Here is a 19,657-nt window from a genome sequence, read left to right as displayed (position 1 = left end):
AAAGATACAAAAAATACAAAAGGAAAGAATGTAAAAATAAAAATGTACAACTACTTAAGTAATATTTATAAAGATGTCCGTAAAACCTATGTTTGTGCATGTTGCACTTATTGGGATGTATTTGAGTCCTACCTAACACTTAGTGATATAATACTGCAGTTCACTGTCATTTATTTGTTACTGCTACCTGGTAGGGACGGGGATGAGTACTAGATTACACGATTTCGGCGTCAGTATTTGTTCAACATAACCAATACTCACAATCTTACTACAATGTGATACTATGACACGTTGCTGATGCCAGCCACCAAGCTAATGTGTACGGTAACGTTATAGCGTTACAAGTACGTTTGACGTGTCCATTCATTTATTTTAGTGTGATTGTTTGTACCGTGGATAATAGCGCTGGGCTACCTAACAATTGAATAATGTTAGCTACGTAGCTGTATGGGCAGTGGATACATCTTATGCTTAGTCAGCTAGCTGGCCAGCTGGCGCTCCCTGCTACCTCCCTCTATCAAAGGAGATTTCAATGGGAGGAGAGCAGAGCTACAGTTAGCATGCTGTTAGCAAATCTAGCTCAAATTCAACCAGCACAACCCCCCTTAAAATATACAATTGGCTGGTAGATTTGGCCGGTATCTTTTGAACATTCACTACCCATTTGGCTGATTTTGAACCATGCCTCCCAGACCTCGACTCACCTTCTCTCCAGTCATGGCGAAGGGGGCGTTGAACCACTGTTCGAACGTGGTGCAGCTCTTGAAGATGGTGGGCAGGAGGAAGTTGAGCAGGGCCCAGAGCTCGGGCAGCTTGTTCTGCAGCGGAGTCCCTGTGAGCAGCAGGCGGCGCGGGGCCAAGTAGTGAGTGTTCAAGACCTGGGTCAGCTTACAGTGGTGGTTCTTCATACGGTGGCCTTCGTCCACGATCATGTACTTCCAACGAAGCTTGGGGGGGAAACATGGACGTTAGAAAGAGAGGCAAAGGCGGAGGAAAAACGGAGGCATGTGACCTGAACCTTAAGATGCTTCCTTACCTTCGCTAGCACCTGCTTATCTTTGATAATGTACTCGTACGTGGTGAGCAGCACGTTGAACTTGCCGCTGCGCAAGATGGGAATGAATGCACGGCGAGCAGCTGGAGACCCCTGGACATGGAACACAATTAGCTTAGCGTGCAATTTCAACGGCGTAAACCAATGCATAAATGATCTTTACACCCTAACATAAAAAGTGACTGCAAGTAGAGTTGTTCCCATAACAATCCCAGTTTTGCAAATGACAGCGATACTGCCTAAAACGCTGGAATCGGCAGGTAAGGGAAGGGAAGACAGAGAAAAGGAACGCTTTTTTTTGGTGTCGGTAGAAACAAAGTCTAATAAGGTGCTCTTTGGTGCAGGGGCAATCCAATTAGAGCGTGACCAACAAAGGATATTTAAGGCTGATACCAATATTTGGTTATTTAAAAAATCTGATACACCGATACATCAGCCAATATGTACAAACAGATTTCCCTAACATTAGTTATTTGTAGTTATTTATGAGTTCTCACTAAAATAATATAATAATTTGTGTTTTATTGTCAGGCCTTCTGTCACCCCTCAATGATCTCTCAAGTACAAAGAAAGGTTGAACGAATTTGTTAATCTTTACAAAAGGGTTTAACCTGAGCCAGGCCATACAACTTTATCATTCTTTCCCTATACTTTTATTTACTTATGGTTTGTTTGTACTTATGGTTTGTTTTCTATATGTGTCTTGTACTCCCCACACAATGCAAATTGTGTTATTAATAAAAGGTCTTTGAATCTTGAACAATAGTAGCAATCACACCACATCCATCCAGGGTTAGTAGTATACATCTTAAGTTAATATACATACTGTACATGTTAAAACATATCTATTTAAATCACTGGTATCAGATTTGCCAATACACAATTTCAGATATAGGAATGGGAACATCTGTAGTGACTAGAATATCCACATAGGTGCCACTGACCTTGTAGGAGACTTTCACGACCGACGGGGCCCACTTATCAAACTCATAGACCCAGTTTGATAAAGTTCTGAAAACAAGAGACACGCCAGAAAGGTTTAAACTCATACATATCAACACGAAAGGACAACATGTACAACTTTGTGTAAAACCACTTTGTCTTTTAAGTGTGTGTGTCCACAGATGAAGCCGCCAAGGAGTGCTTACGAGAGAGGTACGATGATGAGGAAGGGCCCGTTGAGGCGCTTGTACTCCATGAGGTAAGTGATGAGGGCGATGGTCTGGATGGTTTTACCCAGACCCATCTCATCCGCCAGGATGCCATTCAAGTTGTTGTTGTAAAGCGACACCAGCCACTCCAAACCTTTGATCTGACCAGAAACACATCAAAGTTAGTTTACTTGACTCACAAAACCATGTGTCAAACTCGAGGCCCACGGGCCAAATCCGTCCCATCACAAATTTTGATACGGGCCACAAATGAATTTAGGTTCACTATCAATTAGGGCCCAGCCTAGCGGGAGACTGGTTCTCAAACTGCACTTACACAACACTCAAAATCAGCATTTGGCAGATTTTGAGACTCAGAAATTCCCGCACAATCAGAGAGGTTTCATTTTCAGGCTGTGAGTCGGCTGTGTGGAAGTCCCAAAATGTAATTCTTTTTCTTGATTTGCTTAATTCTCTGACGGCTGAGTCTGGTTTCCATTGTGGGCCTTTGTGAAGTTGACTGTTGTGACACCCTTGCATTAAACCATCTAGTTAAAGCAACCCTAAAAGCACTTTTCTACAAGTTGGAAGCGAAAATGTCCATTACCCGTTGACGTAATGTCTCAGTTAAACTACTGATCCGCTACCCGATCTGACAACCTTGCATAATGTAATGCAATGGACAATTACACTTCCAGCCTGTAGGGGGACCGCACCGGGAAAGGGCTTTAGTGTGGTTTTAAATGTCACTACAGAGTAAAGACGGACTCCCATCGTGATTACTGTGAGTCTCCTGTTCACGGCATGTTTTCGGTTGTGTACCTGGTATTGCTTGAGCTGCCCGTTGATCAGCAGCGTGGACTGCTTGTCCACCTTCTCAGTCACAGCGTGAGCCACGGCGTAGTAGGACTGCAGGCCTCGGTTGAAACTTGCATTACCATACTCATCATCTACATCCTGCTTGGCGTGTCTGGTGGAAGCAAAAATACACACAAAATACGACAAAATACAGTGAGATTTGGGTTTGGAGAGGATTAAAAAACATAAAATGAAAACTATATATTAAAAAAACTACAATAAGTTAAGATATAAAAGTTATATTTGTGTAAAAATCATTACCAAATGTAATTTTACAGTTAATGGAGACTCAGGCTACATCCACATTACTACATTTCGGTTTAAAATAAATAAATCTTTTGCTATTTTTACGCCTCGCCATCCACACTAAAACGGAGACATCTGGAAACGCGGCTGTCCCATTTTGGTTTGAAAACTCCGGGGTTGCTTTGTAAGGGTGGCAATGATCTAAGCAAAACTCATTTTGTTTTAATAGTTGTCTTAACTGACCGTAGTGAAATGTGCAATTTTATTTATTAGGTTGTAACAAAGTGTGTTTGGTCAGGAGACCAAAGTGCACTAAGAACCATGCTGAAATATAAATGCTCTTTCACTCAGGCTACCTCTACACTACTAGGTTTTGGTTCATTAAACACGCCTCGCTGTCCACACTACTCCGGCACTTCAGAGCCTCTAAAAGGAGTCAATTGGAAATACTGATGTCCCCGTTTTGGTTTGAAAACTCAGATTTTGCTTTGTAGTGTGGACGGTTACAGCCGTTTCAGTTACAGCTCCACCTCAGCGTCGCTCCAAGATAATAAATTCCTGCTCTTACTTTTTGCCGTTATTTTCTGTATTTTCAGAAAATCTGCTTCCTGTTTACACCGGCACGCACATGCCCAATGTGTGTGTGTGTCATGTGTTTGTTTGGTAGATAGATAGATAGATATTGATCCCAATAAAATGGGAAATTACAGTGTTGCCAGACCTGCTAATATTAACTGAGATTAGTTCTGCTACTGGAGCTAAAACTCGTGTGGACGGAGAATGTTTTTGTCTCAAAATCACAGCTTCAATATGAAACCGTAGTAGTGTAGATGTAGCATTAAAGATCAGGATATTTAACACCAAAGTCTCGGCGGCTCCATCTTACTCGATGATGTGCAGGACGTCCACTTCAGATACTTCTTCACTGTCAGGGTCAGGAATCTTCTTCTTCTCCTCCGCTTGAGTTGCAGAGGAATGAGGCTGCTCCTCCTCCTCTTCCTGTCCAAAACAATATGGAGATCAGAAAACTGTTTGCAGGCAATCACATGAGACCATTTTCAGAGATCACTGTGTCACGTACCTCCTCCTCCTCCTCTTCTTCTGAACCGCTCTCCTCACTGTCTGAACGCGGCGCTACTTCATATCTACAGGAGGGACAAGATGTTTTAGACAAGATCAAAAACAATTTGAAAAGATAAAACGGGTTGGTCTCTTCTCTTCTGTTGTGTTGTGTTCTGCCGAAGGACATCTATTTATGTGGCTTTGGTGTTCATTTGTGTAACACGCTGTTATGCGAGTTGCTATTTTGCTTCCAGCACTATCATTGGAATTCAAACCATTGAATCCAACAAACACGGACTCTCTTGCTTGCTTTTAAAAGTTCCTATTGTGCAGACTTGACACTGACCCTGGGTTCATTTCGAGCCAGGCCTCCAGCTGGCCAGCCTTCGGTGCTTCCATCCCAGTCAGGATCTTTCCACTGTCAACGTGGATCACCTTCACCGGTAGGTCGCTCATTTGACTGGTCTCATCCAAAGGCTGGGAGAGGAGAGGAGAGGAGGAAAAAAAATCATTAAAGCTCGGCCATTTTTATATTTTTCGACCTGGACCCTATTTCTTTTTAAATTAATGGTGTCTAATGCGAGTAAAACTCTTTGAAATTGGTCCAGTTTGGAGCGAGAAGGTTGTAACTGGCAGCCTTTAACCGAGCCGCAGTGTAACCCTACAGTACAAATGGTCACAGTCAGTTTCCATCAATAAAAGTTCTGTTTCTGCCGCTGACAGGCTCAGATTATTATTCTGGGTGTCTGACATTGTTATGGAAAGGATCCCTACAGAGATAGACCTTTTTGTTAAAGAGTAGGGTTGTGAATTAGCCCCGAAATCACGATTGCCAAACTCACCAGACTCCATTTAAATAAACAGTACTTTTAGCGTGCATAGAGCCAGCATATTTCCACATGTAAATGGGTGAATTAAGGGTTTATTTCAGACAAACCAGAGTGGTGACCGTTGGAACAGTGGAAAGACGAACCAAGACGACTTTTGACAGTTTTATTTAAATGGAGTCTGGTGAGTTTGGCAATTGCAGTTGCTGAGCTATTTCTGGTTAAACTAAAACTGCTCTTTAACAAAAGGTATCTCTGTATGGACCTTCCCATAATGTTGTAAAACAGTAATCTGAGCCTACAGCACTTTTAGTGGACAGAAACTGGAGATGCACAATTGCATTGCATCTCATTTCTTTTTTAATACTAGACCAATTTCAAAGATCGTTGTCCCCATCGCTCACACAAAAACATGGGAAAATAGGCTTTAGGTTAAAAAATACAGAAGTTGCCCTTTAAAGATGACATCTTATTGACGTAGTTCCTCACCTCTCCATCTGGTCCCAGAGTGGGAGCGCCACCCTCCATAGTCTCTGGCTTCTGAAAACATGAAGACAATTTTTAAATACATGGAGAAAAAAAAGGGAATTTTACACGTACAAAGAGATGCATCACCTATGCCAAACGGTAAAAATGTACCTTCTTTTTCTTCTTCTTTTTCTTCTCTTTGAGAGCTTGCACGGCTTTGTGCGCACGCACCAGCTCAGTGAGGTTGGCCACGTACTCGTCCGTCTGCTGCAGCAGGTAGGCCAGACGCTTGTCTTTCTTCTGGTCGATGAGTTTCCGGTAACCTTCTTCATCCTCAGCCTGGGGGGGAGAGTCACAGACGTGTTCGATGCGGAACAGCAAACGCAAACTTATCTTTTAGCATTTAGGTGTCTGGCTTATAGAGCCGAGTCTCACCATCAGCCTCCGCATTCTCTCCTTTTCAATGCGCTCGTTCTCCTTCTTCTGCTCGCGCTCGGTGTTGGCGTGGTAGGTGGCGACGGCTTTGGTGGCCTTCTGGAGCTTCGCTGTGATGGAGCGGTGGTACTCCTTGAAATCCTTGGCGTGCTGCAGGATGCTGTTGAGGTATTCCTAGCAACAGAAAGACCCACAAAAAAGCCCCCATTGTTATCAGATTCTACATTCTGTGAACAGAAATTGAACCGTTGTTAGTTTCTGTTTTTAATCCTTGTGTTGTCCTCCCGAGCCCAAAACTGAGAAGAATTTGACATTTTCCTCCCTTTTTTCACTTAAAAAAAAAAGTCTTAACACCACCTTACTAGCAGTAGTTTCACACTACTTTTTGTAATTCATGGTCGATAATCATTTTATATTAAATTAAACCTAATTTTTTAGTTAAAAAAGCAGAAATTATGAATAATTTTGACTAATTATTAAGATCAGAGGAAAGTACAGATGAGTTTAGTCAGGAATGAAAGTGATCAATTGTATTTGCAAAGAGCGCTGTATGGAATCCAATCCATGTTGTGGTTTCTATTTGGGTTAAAAAGAAACATTCTTTAAAGGGGTCCAGTGTGTACTGATTTTAAAGTGGCAAACCCCATTGGCTGCCGCTCACACTGCAATTTAACAACAAGTACAACTATTCAGAGGTTATTAGGCTGTCCAGTTTAACTCCACACATGTGTTGATGGAGTTCATTGTCGAAACGTTCGCTTTCTTCCGAGTCGACTATTAAACGAACAACTCCACCAAAAACGTCCGTTCTGATTGGATGACGTTCAACTTGTCGGTTCTATCAGCTCATCGTCCTGATATCAAACATCTGGGAACATTAAAACGGTGAGTGAGTCTGTAATATAACAAACTGGAAATAGACCATAGATGTAGTCATTTGGTTTTTGGTTTCCCTACAAAGAATTTCTTTTAAAATTCATTTTGTAGGCCTGTTGTAGATGTTAAGCGCCCTAAAGCTCCTCAAAAAATACAGTTTAATCCCAACTGAAAGAGTGCCTCATTGTGTGTTAATAGAGGTAAATAAATATATCTGTTTCTGTTGCAGCAAAGTGTCATTTCCGTTTCCTACGTGAAACATTTGGCGGTGGAGTGCGGGGGGGCTAAAAAAAACTAATCCTAAAGGAAACACTGTGGTAGCAAAGGTTGAATCACGTGAACATTGTCAACTACCAATGAGTGTCCTCCTTCCAGCACTAAACAGGAAGCCGCAAATGTGTAACAGTAGGATATTTTGTTAGATACGATCAAGGCGAGCCAGCAGAATCCCTTCCCCCTGCGATAAGACCGCCCACAGGAACCCCTTCCCACCTGGTGTTTCTGCCGACGTTTACGCTCCTGTTCAATCTTCTGCTGTTTCTCCAGCTTCTCGGTGATGCGGGCTTCGCGTAGAGACTGCCGTTTGCTGCGCTTGTAGGCCTTGGCGTTGAGGGCCGTTTCCAAAGCAGTGTCCCGTCGCATGCACACAACCACCTCCTGACGCAGCTGGAGACACAAAACAAGGGGACATGTTGAATACATGTTGTCCCTCATGCCATCAGACTCTACAAGTCCTCACTCGGGGGGAAGAGGACATAGGGCAGAGAGGACAATACAGTGCACACACACACACACACACACACACTAATACCTGGTCACTTTAACACTGGACTCAGCACTGACACTTTGATAATATTTTTTGGTATTTTTATGTCTTTTTATTGACGAATGTTATTGTTATTATTCTCATTATTACTGTTTTTTTTTATTGTCTTTTTAATCTTTTTTTTTTGTTGCTAAAACTGCTGCTGGAATTTTCAATTTCCTTGCGGGAGTCATCCCAAAAGGATCAATAAAGAGAAGTCTAAGTCTACTGCGTGTACTCCACAGGGGGAAACAATGACAACAACAACGCTAGAGGGGGGGGGGGGGGGGGGGGGGGGGGGGGGGGGGGGGGGTTATTAAGCAGAGCTTTGAAATGTGCGACAGATGTCTGAACTTTAAACGTTTCTTGCAGGGAACGTCGTGGTTACCTGTCTCTGGAAGTTCAGCAGCCTCAGGGCCTTGAGCTCGATGGTGGCCTTGGTGCGCAGGTCCCCGGCCAGAGAGCCCGGCAGGTTCTCCAGCTCCTGGATCCGGTGAGCGATACGAGCCTGTAGCCTGGAGAATACATGTCAAAATCCCTATAATCAAACCTCTTTTTTTCCTTCTTCATCATCCACAACTACAAGGCAAAATTGACAGTAATGGTAAAAGAAATCCTCTTAAAATCAACACTGGTTCAAAACGTCTTTTTGACCAAGATTTTTTTTTTTTTTCATTATCAAAATCGATAAAATTCCTTTTAAATTGTGCTTCTTTGGCAACGATGCAGCCGCCTCTCTCTCAAGTCCACACTTTGTAGTCTCGCTCAATGTCCCGCCTGATTGGTAACACGTTACGAGTTTTAGTCTGTCGACACTGAAGTACTACACCGGGTAGTGTGCCGCTGACGGTCAAATGCCGCTGTGTGTGCCATGTAAGGCTCAGACGTAGCTCAAGTCGCACCAGGTGTTTCAGCAATGTCAAAATACATGCCAGCACCAACAACGAAAAGCATTCTGAAGTGTAATTAACTTTAATTATAAATAATCAGGGTGCTTTTAACTGGGTTTTATTGTCTTTAGTGGCATAGTTGTTTAATATGTGTAAATACCAACATAACAGCTGTTAGGGTGTAAGATGAATACAGATAAATGCAGATGATGATGATGATGATGATGATGATGATGATGATGCAACACAGGGGGTGGTGATGGCGCAGTGGACATGACACATGCTTTTGGTGTGGGAGATCTGGGTTCAATTCCCACTGCGATACATTAATCAATGTGTCCCTGAGCAAGGCATTTAACCCATAGTTGCTCCAGAGTTGTGTGACCTCTGATACATAGCAAATTTGTAAGTCGCTTTGGATAGAAGCGTCAGCTAAATGACGTGTAATGTAACGTAATAACAGAGTACTTTATAGTGTTTCAAAAAGAAATGGAGTACAACAATTCCAACGCTGCTCCAGCTGCTCTCACCTGTACTCCCTCTCCTGGAGGATCTCCACCGGGTCCAGCCCGCGGGGCTTTTGGATGGGGGTGACGCGGTTCTGCTTCTGGTGAAGCATCATGGGAGGGGGCTGGGCCGGCTGTCCTGGGGACTGCGTCTGAGGAGGCATTACGGGGGAGGCGGCGGGGGGAACGGAGGGAGGTGCGGGCGAGGGTCTGCCCGTGGGCTGAGGCGGGATCAGCTTCTGGGGAGGGTTTGACGGGGCCGCGGCATTCACCATCGGCCCTGGAAGAGAGGAACGAGAAGAGGTCGTATCAGGCTGCGTGTGCGTATCGACACACGAGGCTCTCTGTCGTTTGGCTTAATTAAAGCTGATGTGCTTGCACTGATTTCTCTCTGACCGGAGTGTGTACCTTCAAGGATGAAAGCACTTAATTTAAAGTCACTTTGGATAAAAGCTAAATGACATGTAATGCAATCAGTGGTGGACTGTAACAGAGTACTATGCACAAGGTACTTTTACTTTAATTGATTCTATTCTCTTCATGCCACTTTGTACTTCTACTCTGCTACATTTCTGAGAGTAATATTGTCCTTTTTACTCCACTACATTCATCTGACAGCTTTGGTTACTATGTTGTTTATAAAATGTTTTATTAGAAATTAAACTTGCCAACAATATAACTGAGATGATTAGACCATTAAACACACATTAAACTATTTTGATCCTTTCACTTTCTAAGATTGGAGGATTGTTCTGAATTGAGTACTTTTACTTGTAATATTTTAAATACATTTTCCCGATGATACTTAAATAAAGTAAAGGATGTGAATGCTTCTGTCCCCACTGAATGTAATCAACATACAGCGAGGGGACCAGGGGGAGCGTTGAGTTTACCTTCAGGCCATGATTTAGGGGGTCCGTTGGTAGGCGGGCCCTGCATACCTGGGGGAACTCCTGCAGGGCCAGGAGGCGCCATATTAGGACCTACCATGCCTAAAACAAGAAGAGCAATTTGAGATTTCAGGTCGTTAGTACATATTGGGAGAGATTATAAAATTTAAAAACATTCAGCCACTAGGTGTCTCTGCTGAGTCATTCAATATTCTGCTTTCTTTGTTCAGATTTTATAGCATTTCAAATTTAATATAGTATAGTATAATATAGAAATTGAAATAGTATTGAGTAAAAGTTGACATATTCCAGTCTGTGATTATCCATCAGCATCCATTCCTTTAATTTTAGTCTAAATAATTCAAAATGTCTGCCTTTCTAACTAAAACAATAGGTATAATTACCTATAAATGAGATTTTTAGTCCATTAATTCCCCCCAAAAAATTTAAAACTAAAGTTAATAAGTTAAAACTAGTTTTACCTAGTGTTAAACGTCAAAAAAAGTGAAACATTGAAAAAAAGCGTCAAGTGTTAAAAAACGAGACAAAAACCTAAAAATAAGTTTAAAACGTCCATAAAAAGTGTCAAAAGTGTTGATTTTCAATTTTGACGGGAAGACCACACAAGGGTTAAAGTAGGACTGCTCAGTTATGAATTTTATGAAATTTCTTTATACTTTTTTCCGTTTTAAGTATTTTTTTATTCAAAACACAAGAGAAAAATAAGAGTTTACTTGTAAAACGTAATGTCCAAAATATAGTTTCTCAACTACTTTGTTTGGATATAATTCTGTTAAGAGGCCCATCGATCCTGAGGGGTATCTCAGCTCACCGTGTGGTCTGTTGTAGTTGGCCTGAGCTGGTCCCGGACCACCCACGGGCCCACCTCCGGGCCCCGTAGCAGGCGGCATGTTGGGCATGGGCTGCTGCTGCATCCCGGGCATGGGCCTCTTCCCCTGCACGGCCATCTGCAGGTGCTCGGGTAGGGGCTGGCTGCGGGCCAGCATCTTGTAGGCCATGATCTGAGCCCTGAGTTGGTGCAGCTGGTTCTGGTTGAACGGAGCGGGTCCGCCTGCACCGCCTGGTCCGCCTGCAACGCCTGGACCGCCGCCCACACCGCCGGGTCCACCCGGACCCTGGGGGCCCCCGCGGTTAGGTTGACCCATCCCCTGGTTGGGGTCCCCGCTGCCCTCCATAGGGCCAGAGCCGGGGCCGGAGGGTCCTCCGGGGATCATGGGGCCAGAGGGAGGGCCGTTGGCTGGGACAGGGCTGGGTGCGTGCTCCGAGCCTCCCAACGGAGAGGGGTAACCTGGGGAGCACAGAACAGATGCATGATGGGTACGTCAAAAACACTGTTCAAGTGTTATAATAATAGGTGTAGGTGTCAATCGGGGGGGGGGGCACAATTCTGATTTATGCGTGAGCCTTGCTCTGTGTATCGAGTTTTTCCTGCGTGTGTCTGCGACGTGTGACGTTAGAAAGCCAATCACAGACATTATTAGATCTTGGTAGAAGCATGCTGCGTGCTTATTGGCCCACTGACGCTGGTGAGATTTGCTCCTTAGGTATTGAAATTTGTAATTGAAGGACAAGACATTTTTTAATACTGGATAATATGGAGGCAATTCGGTCGGTGCCCACGTTGGCGTGCTAATTTCAGGATCTAGTTTCAAGTTATTTACTGACGGATGCACAACAATTGTGGGTCTCAGCCTCCCTCCAACACTCTAAATTAAAATTGTCTAAAAACTAGGGATACAAAGAACAGATGCATGCTGGGTATGCCAAAAACATTGTTCAAGCATTGAGCTTATAGAGTAATTGTATGATTAAGAGAATGTATTAACCCTACCTCTGCATACTAACATACTATTCACACCAAGGAGGAGGTGAGTGAGTATTGAGTAATATGTGGATTGTGTGTATGTGAGAAATGCCCCGATGTTTACTAGATTAGCGAGTCTTCCTATCTTCTTCTGCTGGGTGGTGGTGTAGATGCAGCTGCCTTTGTTGTTGTCTGAAAGGGGGAAGCCCCTCCACCTCAACCTCAACCCCGCCCACCCCGTCAGCCTGCTGCTGTCTGCTCCGGCTGCCAAATGAGCGGCAACACAAGAAGAGAAACCGGTTGGATGGGTTCGCACAAACACAATGCACCTGTTCTTCCTGTGCTTTCCAGTAACATAAAAGACATCCTTCATTTTAATTCAGGCGCTGCATCTTGCCTAGGGTTGGGTATTGTGATATTGTGATATTGTGCTCCCCCCCCCCACCCAATGTTGTTGCTAAAATGATCATTTTAAAACAGTGCCTGAGTGGATACTTGAAAAAAGAAGATGGCACGGTAGGCTAACGTTAGCTGCTGCCAAGTGTAATGTTAACCCGCTGAGGTCTAAGGGCCTTTTCCTTCTCTTTCTTCTTTAATTTTCCTTTTAGGGTTATTTGCATATAACCTGATCCCCATCAAAATTCAGTTTTCTGTAAAGTGGCGCCCAAAATTGTTCCAGAGCAGTGCGTAAAGAGATCATTTGGCCCAGAAGCGGAAATATTTCAAACAATCCTAGTTGTTTTGGTGCTTGAAACAACTTTACAAAAGTCTTGGGTTCACAAAAAGTAGCGTAGTATAGTGACCGCCTTAACGAAGCTTTGTGAAGCAGTGTTTATTTTCTGAGCCCACTAGATGGCGCTCTTGATATTCAGCGAAAGGCGTTGCAATTCTCAACACTTTGTTGAACAGAGTGCGCCCTCCAGTGGGCTCGGAATACAAAGACACTGCTTCACGACGCTTCATCTGGCCATCACTAGCACAGTGTATGGATAAAATAGTAAATTAAATTTTGTAATATAGCTTTTTGAGTTTTTATAAAACATCACTTGGACTCATTGGTGCATCTTTTGTCCTCAGACATTACGTGAACTAGCGTCATGTACAGTGACATGTCTGTAGCCTGTAACAAGCTGCTGCCACTTGCCAGGACACTCACTCAAGGAGTTTTTTATCCTGGTTAAATGAAGGTTTGAATGAATGTCCGTTTGGGAGAACCGGAGAGTAACATAGGCATTAAATTAGAGCTTCAAACGAGGCATCAAAATATGCACCCCCCTTCGGTCCGGTAGATATTGGTGAGCTTTTAAGAACACGACAATGCATCTCCGCAAGTTTTGTCTCTAAGGCGCCCGGGTTAGCTCGCCTGGTGGAGCGGGCGCCCTAGTATAGAGGCAGCGGCCGCGGGTTGGACTCCGACCTGCGGCCGCTGCCTCTATACTCCGACCCCCCCCCCCCCCCCCCCCCCCCCCCCCCCCCCCCCCCCCCCCTTTCCAGTCTAAACTGTCCTATACAAATAAAGACCTGAAAAAACGCCCCCAAAAAATTATCTTTACATGTTTCGGTCACACTTTACTTGGAGGTATCTACATAAGAGTGACATGACACCGTCATGAATGTGTAATAAAACATATAATATAACCCATAAATGGGTGTGAGAGATGACTGGTATTGTATAATCCACACTGGATAATGTCAGTGTCTTGGTGTGTAGTTGTCTGTAGGTCACAGTAGTGGGATGACTCACCCTATAGTGTGTATGTGAGTAGCAGTCAAGAGCTCATCGGGACCAACCCACATTTTCATAATTAGGTCGATATTGGTAGATTACTCATCATCTGTGCTACTGGTGTGATGATAGGTGAAAGAAATAGAGACGAGTTTGACTAACGTTTACCCTTTGTGTGTATATGATGGTTTTCTTTTGCTGTTTTTTCGCTCATTTGTTATTTCTCTCGTTTTTGCTTAGTGACAGATCACTGTTGTTTTTGTCTGAGTTTCTACAAAAGGAAATAAAAATATGAACCATGAAATTAAAATAAAGGCATAAATGTTCATGACTTAACGCTATCATGACATGTTATGGTTAGGGTTCATGTGGCATCGTGTAGAAACTTCAAGGAAACTGGAAAACCTCAAGTAAAGTGTGATTAAACAAAGTTTAATCTCTTTAGAGCTCGCAACGCAGGATGCGTTAAACCCAAAACTAGGGTGTTACCTTGGGAATGTTGGTCCATGGGGCTCGGAGGGGGGCCCATCCCGCTGTGCCCCCCTGGTCTCATGCCCATGCCCTTCATCTGGGCGTAGCGGGGGTCGTCGGGCATTCCCTTCTCATGCATGGCTTCCATGGGCTGATGAAAAGACAGAATAGTCGTACATGAAACTCATTCTGATGCCAGGTTGGAGGTCATTCACTTTGCATTTATAGAAAGTGTGTTCAGTCTTAGTTTGTACACTACAGTGTAGGGGTGGAAATGACCAGAGGCCTCACGATACGATCTCGTCACGATACAACTGAGATTATTCCCAGTTTCAATTTTTGTCCCCAAATGGGGAATAGCAATTGTATTGCTGCAAAATGGGATTGTCAAGCAGAGAAACTGACCAACACATATATAATAGATAGATAACAGATTGATACTTGGCTTCACTGTATGGATACAGTATTGGCAGGGAAAATATTGCAATACGATGCTGAATCAATTTTTTCCGCCCACCCCTACTATGTTGTAAAAGCTGTAAAATAAAAGCTGTAAAATAAAAATAAAAATAAAAAAAGGTACATTGTTACAGCACAATCACAAAAGAGTTCAAAAGATAAGGAGTAAAGGAGCATAAACAATTACTGAATTAATTTAGTGCCTTTTCAACCTAAGAGGGACAAGGGCTATTATACTTTTAAGGCACCGACCGAGTTGCCTCTGTGGTATTGAGTTTAGAAAAATGCCTAGTCATAAAATGACTTGGCGAGCAGGGCTGAAAGTTTTTCAAATTGGAGATTTGAGAGAATGCGATTGGTTAATGGAGAAGACCGCAATTCATCGAATGTGAATATTCAGTTGAAACATTTCTTAAAACGGTTTCTATTCCTCTTTTCATTCCTTCAATTACTGTTTGTCTTTTCACAAGATAAACGCCGGAACAATGTTACGTATCAGAGACCGTTGACAGAACTTATCTGTTTTCAGTGGATTTTTACTTCTTTTTATCATGATTGCAGAAGTTGCAATATGTAGCTACTCAAAATATCGCAAATGGAATCATAATATCTGGAAGGAAAATCGCGATTAGATTTTCTGCCCAAATTGTTCCGCCCTAGTAGGGAGTACATTTTATTCAGCATCACCGAGCCAATGAGCACGCACTTGTGTGTGCGTCATTTGATTTTTAACAGTTTTTACTACAGTGTGCGTCACATCGGTGTGAAGAAGATGAAGAAAATACAATGTTGTAATATGTTTTTGTTCAAATGGTACCGAAATAATTATCGTTAGGTATTGAATTCACGGTATTGGACTCAAAATGTGTGGACACCCAGCTCTAAAAAATTGAAGTTAATAGAAAAAAGTGTCCAGTACTTTGTGCATTTGGTGCATGTTGTCCTGAGGGTATCCTGAGGGTCCCTGTGGAGGGTGGGGGTGTCCAGATCCAGGAGGGCCCGGGCTCGGCCCCATCATGCTGTGGGCTGAGCCCGGAGAAGGACCGGGGCTCGGGCCCATCATGCCTCCCGGAGATGGCCCCGGGCCTGGGGAGGGTCCAGGCCGAGGTGTCCCTCCCATGGGGGGGTCAGGAGTGGACATTTCTCAGGGGAAGCTGGGAGTGTGGTGCAGCAGAAAGTAACCCTGTGAAGAGAGAGGACAGCAGGGATTACAGGGTGCAGCTTTCACAGAGTCTAATCCAAGACTTTTAAGACCTTTTTAAGACCATTAAGAAGGAAATTTACGACTTATGTCACTACATTAAACATAAAACAACAACAAAAATCGAAATATCTTCTGAAACAATTCTCTTATTTCCTCATTTGCTTTATAGGACTGGTGTCTAGTGACCACGTGGAGGACCCAGAGCAGGGTTTTGGTTTTTCCAATGGCGGCACTACATCGGTACATTAGAGGTAGCGTAACATGGACTTGGGAAAATAAAAGCTTTAGTGAGTAACGTTTTGACATTATTATGGTCTGTTACACTCAAGCCGTTGCTAAATGAGTTGCTACAAAGCTAAGTAAGACTCTCAGCTCCACACAGCTCTCTGTATGCTTGTTCAGAAGATCCACGGGGACTTTCCAGTGACAATAATGACCTCTTCTGAAGAGTCCATCATGTTTTTTTTTAACCCTCTGTGTCCTCCTTGGCTACTAGCAACTGCGTGGAGAAGGGATGGGTGATCACAGAAGGCTTGTATCACGTGGACGCGCCAACAGTGTTGCTGTCCTAACTGAGAAAACTACGCCCTGAAGCTTTAAGACAACACTTCAGCTAATGTGAGATTTTTTCGAAGGCCTTAAATTTAGATTTTGATAATCTAAGACTTTTCAAAGTCACGGCAGAAACATTTAGTTAAGGCAATGTCCAGAATCCATCTTTACACCCTTTATACCAAATAACTTCTAGATGCGATAGAACTTGTAGTACTACACAAAATCATAATAAGTGTTTTTAATACACACTGCTTTAAACTAGCAGAGTGAGTCTTGGAGTCTGGCAGAGTCAGGAACCTGTCCATGTGTCTTGTTGCTCCATATATGTATCCATAACAACAGGGTCGAACTTAAAATAAATAAATACATTGATTTTAAGTAGAGCTATAGGATCATAGCCTGGTCCTACCAGACTCTGGTCCATTAGCCCGGTCCTACCAGACTCTGGTCCAGAAGCCCGGTCCTACCAGACTCTGGTCCATTAGCCCGGTCCTACCAGACTCTGGTCCATCAGCCATGTCCTACCAGACTCTGGTCCATTAGCCCGGTCCTACCAGACTCTGGTCCAGAAGCCCGGTCCTACCAGACTCTGGTCCAGAAGCCCGGTCCTACCAGACCCTGGTCCATTAGCCCGGTCCTACCAGACTCTGGTCCATTAGCCCGGTCCTACCAGACTCTGGTCCATCAGCCTGGTCTTACCAGACTCTGGTCCATCAGCCTGGCCCTACCAGACTCTGGTCCATCAGCCTGGCCCTACCAGACTCTGGTCCATCAGCCTGGCCCTACCAAACTCTGGTCCATCAGCCTGGCCCTACCAGACTCTGGTCCATCAGCCTGGTCCTACCAGACTCTGGTCCATTAGCCCGGTCCTACCAGACTCTGGTCCATTAGCCCGGTCTTACCAGACTCTGGTCCATCAGCCTGGCCCTACCAGACTCTGGTCCATCAGCCTGGCCCTACCACACTCTGTTCCATCAGACCGGTCCTACCAGACTCTGGTCCAGAGAGTCTGGCCACTCTCCATTGACGAGTGTTAACTTCCTTGAAGGTTGGTAATCTGTTGAAGTTTAAAACTATCGGATCTGCCCAGAACCACTCTGGATCAACCAGAACCAATCGCTGACATTTGGTCGTGACGTTGGCTTAGCATCGCTAACGTTAGCCTTAGCTAACTCCTTCACCACTAACAGAGCGATATGGAAAATCAAGCATTCCCACAACATTATGGCCACCAACACAACTCAGCAAAGATTGTTACCAAAAATATAGCACAAAACCCAGACCTGGTACTGAAGGAAAATTAAAATAGAGCTGACGTACGTATGAGGGCGGAGCCAGGCTAATGGGATTGTGCAAGGCCCCCATGAATTTAACATGGAACAACCCTTAAAAAAAAAAAAAAAAAAGAACAGTTTGTTCATTTCTATTTCTGCTGACGCACAAATTCACCAGACAAGGTTGGATAATATTTAAATATGGACAACGTAACCATTACGTCTCTTTCAAATTACAGTTCAGAATACTTTGTTCTTTTAAACTGTAAATAACAATCACACCGCTATTATGTAATCAACAGTTAATAAGACAGTAGGGTGGTGTGCAATTTATCAAATTCTGATTACAATTTCGGCTCCTAGCGATCACAAAAACAATGTAAATTGAGAAAAACGATTATTTTCCACATTATGTTTGTAAGTAAACTCTTATTTTGGCTTTTGTTTGGTAAAAGTATTAAATGGGGAATTGTCACACATCAAGGTGGTTTCATTGTTGATTTGTTTAACTCTTTCTAGTTAAGTTCGTTATTGCAAAATCTCTCCAAAACTCAATGAGGAATCGTGTTAAATAATCCCAATTTCAATATTGACCCCCCCCCCCCCATAATCAAGCCCCCATTGCTCACACCTCCATTTTTAATAATGTTAAGTAATTAATTTAAGGAAGGTGGTGCTACTGTTTTTCAGATGTGCCGTTTGATGCTTTGCAGAGTGCAACCACACACACACACACACACACACACACACACACACACACACACACACACAAACACACAGGCTGTTTTGTGTGATCTAAAACAAAACATCTAAACCACAACTGATCAAAAATATTTTGTTATGTATTTGTGGGGGTGCACTGCCCTTCCAAATATGCCCAATCCTTACCCCTGTGTTAGTTTAAACTGTGACAGATTGCTCAATGTTAAAAAAAAAACAAAGAAGATTATTCACATCACTTATAGCAAGTATCTGACTTTTAAGCAACAAGGCCAGCCACTTTAGGATATGTGTGTGACACAGACCACACACACACACACAGACCTCCAAACATATGGTTCACAAACATTTTCCCATCAAGTTTCCCTTAAACTCACCCAAACTAGACCAAGGATCCTCCATTTGATGAGATTATTTAGTCCATCCGATTGTATCTTTGCTATTTAGATTTTTTTTTTTATGAAAGCAAGTTTGAATCTCATTTCCAAACTAGCCATACATGTTGTCATTGTGTTACTAAAGGATGGAGTTAGAGTGAGAAAATAAATAATTCTCCTTTTTGCTGGGGACCCCCTGAATCTAAACTGTCACTTTATGGGTCAAAGCTATGCTCAAAATATGTAGACAAGTCTCTATTCAACTGGGTCCAACCTTGCTGATACAAACAAAGGCGGCTACTAAAACATGTTGAGAGAAGTGTTTTGCAAAGTAAAAGCTTCGGGTCAGTCCAGCTGTTACAATGTTTACATTTAGGTTACAAATAACAGTTAGGCTAGGTATTATTAGCATTGGTAGCTTGTCCAACGTTAGCCAGGCCTAGACGAATTTGCTTAATAGTTACATTAGGTCCGATAGCAAACAGTACACCCATTATTTGAGGCTTCCGTTTTACATAATGTAACCCGAGTTTCCTGGCATTCACTGGACACCTGGTTCAACCGTAAAACAGCACTAAATAGTCGGTAAAGTGACAAAGAGCACCAGCCCGGTTCAGACTAGCTTGTTAGCTCGCTAGCTCGCTAGCTAGCTAAGTAAAAGCCTGTACTGATACCACAACATAAGCTGGCTGCTGACGGTGCTTAGCATGCTAGCGAGCTAGTTGCGTTAGCCTAGCCGGCCATGCTCTCCCAGGCCAATTAGGCACAAAAATGGTGTTGTTTTTCCGAGATGTTTGTGCAGATGCGCTGACATGTGAAAGGTTAAAGCATCCCTCATCGCTGTGGCTGATTGATCCAACGCGCCTCCCGTACCCTTGGCTCAGTGCTCCGCTCTAAGCACATTTCCAAAAACAATTTCCATTCATTGCACAGTCGCGCCACAGCAGCGCTACTGTAATGTCGGTCTTTTTCTCAACA

The 19,657-nt window shown here is 43.4% G+C and overlaps 1 protein-coding gene and 1 long non-coding RNA gene across 5 annotated transcripts in view; one reads left to right on the top strand and one right to left on the bottom strand.

Annotated features, from left to right (window-relative positions):
* Positions 1-19,657, bottom strand: part of smarca4a (SWI/SNF related, matrix associated, actin dependent regulator of chromatin, subfamily a, member 4a) — a 32,657-nt gene that overhangs the window by 12,753 nt on the left and 247 nt on the right. For all 4 annotated transcript variants that reach the window (XM_034894526.1, XM_034894527.1, XM_034894528.1 and 1 more), the window contains exons 2-19: positions 15,469-15,732; positions 14,109-14,241; positions 10,901-11,377; positions 10,072-10,170; positions 9,203-9,458; positions 8,171-8,297; positions 7,470-7,643; positions 6,102-6,275; positions 5,838-6,005; positions 5,688-5,738; positions 4,718-4,848; positions 4,391-4,454; positions 4,196-4,308; positions 3,028-3,175; positions 2,203-2,366; positions 1,999-2,065; positions 1,037-1,147; positions 705-947 (exon numbers count right to left, since the gene is read on the bottom strand). In XM_034894526.1, the coding sequence (XP_034750417.1) occupies positions 705-947; positions 1,037-1,147; positions 1,999-2,065; positions 2,203-2,366; positions 3,028-3,175; positions 4,196-4,308; positions 4,391-4,454; positions 4,718-4,848; positions 5,688-5,738; positions 5,838-6,005; positions 6,102-6,275; positions 7,470-7,643; positions 8,171-8,297; positions 9,203-9,458; positions 10,072-10,170; positions 10,901-11,377; positions 14,109-14,241; positions 15,469-15,690 (2,922 nt within the window). In that variant the 5' untranslated portion in view covers positions 15,691-15,732. The remainder of the gene's footprint in view (positions 1-704; positions 948-1,036; positions 1,148-1,998; positions 2,066-2,202; positions 2,367-3,027; positions 3,176-4,195; positions 4,309-4,390; positions 4,455-4,717; positions 4,849-5,687; positions 5,739-5,837; positions 6,006-6,101; positions 6,276-7,469; positions 7,644-8,170; positions 8,298-9,202; positions 9,459-10,071; positions 10,171-10,900; positions 11,378-14,108; positions 14,242-15,468; positions 15,733-19,657) is intronic.
* LOC117958315 overlaps positions 8,931-19,657 on the top strand; it is a 12,329-nt gene continuing 1,602 nt past the window's right edge. The window contains exons 1-3 of the long non-coding RNA XR_004659687.1: positions 8,931-9,125; positions 16,204-16,211; positions 18,927-18,930. This is a non-coding gene — a long non-coding RNA (uncharacterized LOC117958315). The remainder of the gene's footprint in view (positions 9,126-16,203; positions 16,212-18,926; positions 18,931-19,657) is intronic.

The sequence above is a fragment of the Etheostoma cragini genome, chromosome 15 (genome assembly GCF_013103735.1).
Source record: "Etheostoma cragini isolate CJK2018 chromosome 15, CSU_Ecrag_1.0, whole genome shotgun sequence".
Classification (NCBI taxonomy): Eukaryota; Metazoa; Chordata; class Actinopteri; order Perciformes; family Percidae; genus Etheostoma; species Etheostoma cragini.
Note: the sequence above shows the minus strand (reverse complement) of the source record. Positions and strands in the feature narration are given on the sequence as shown.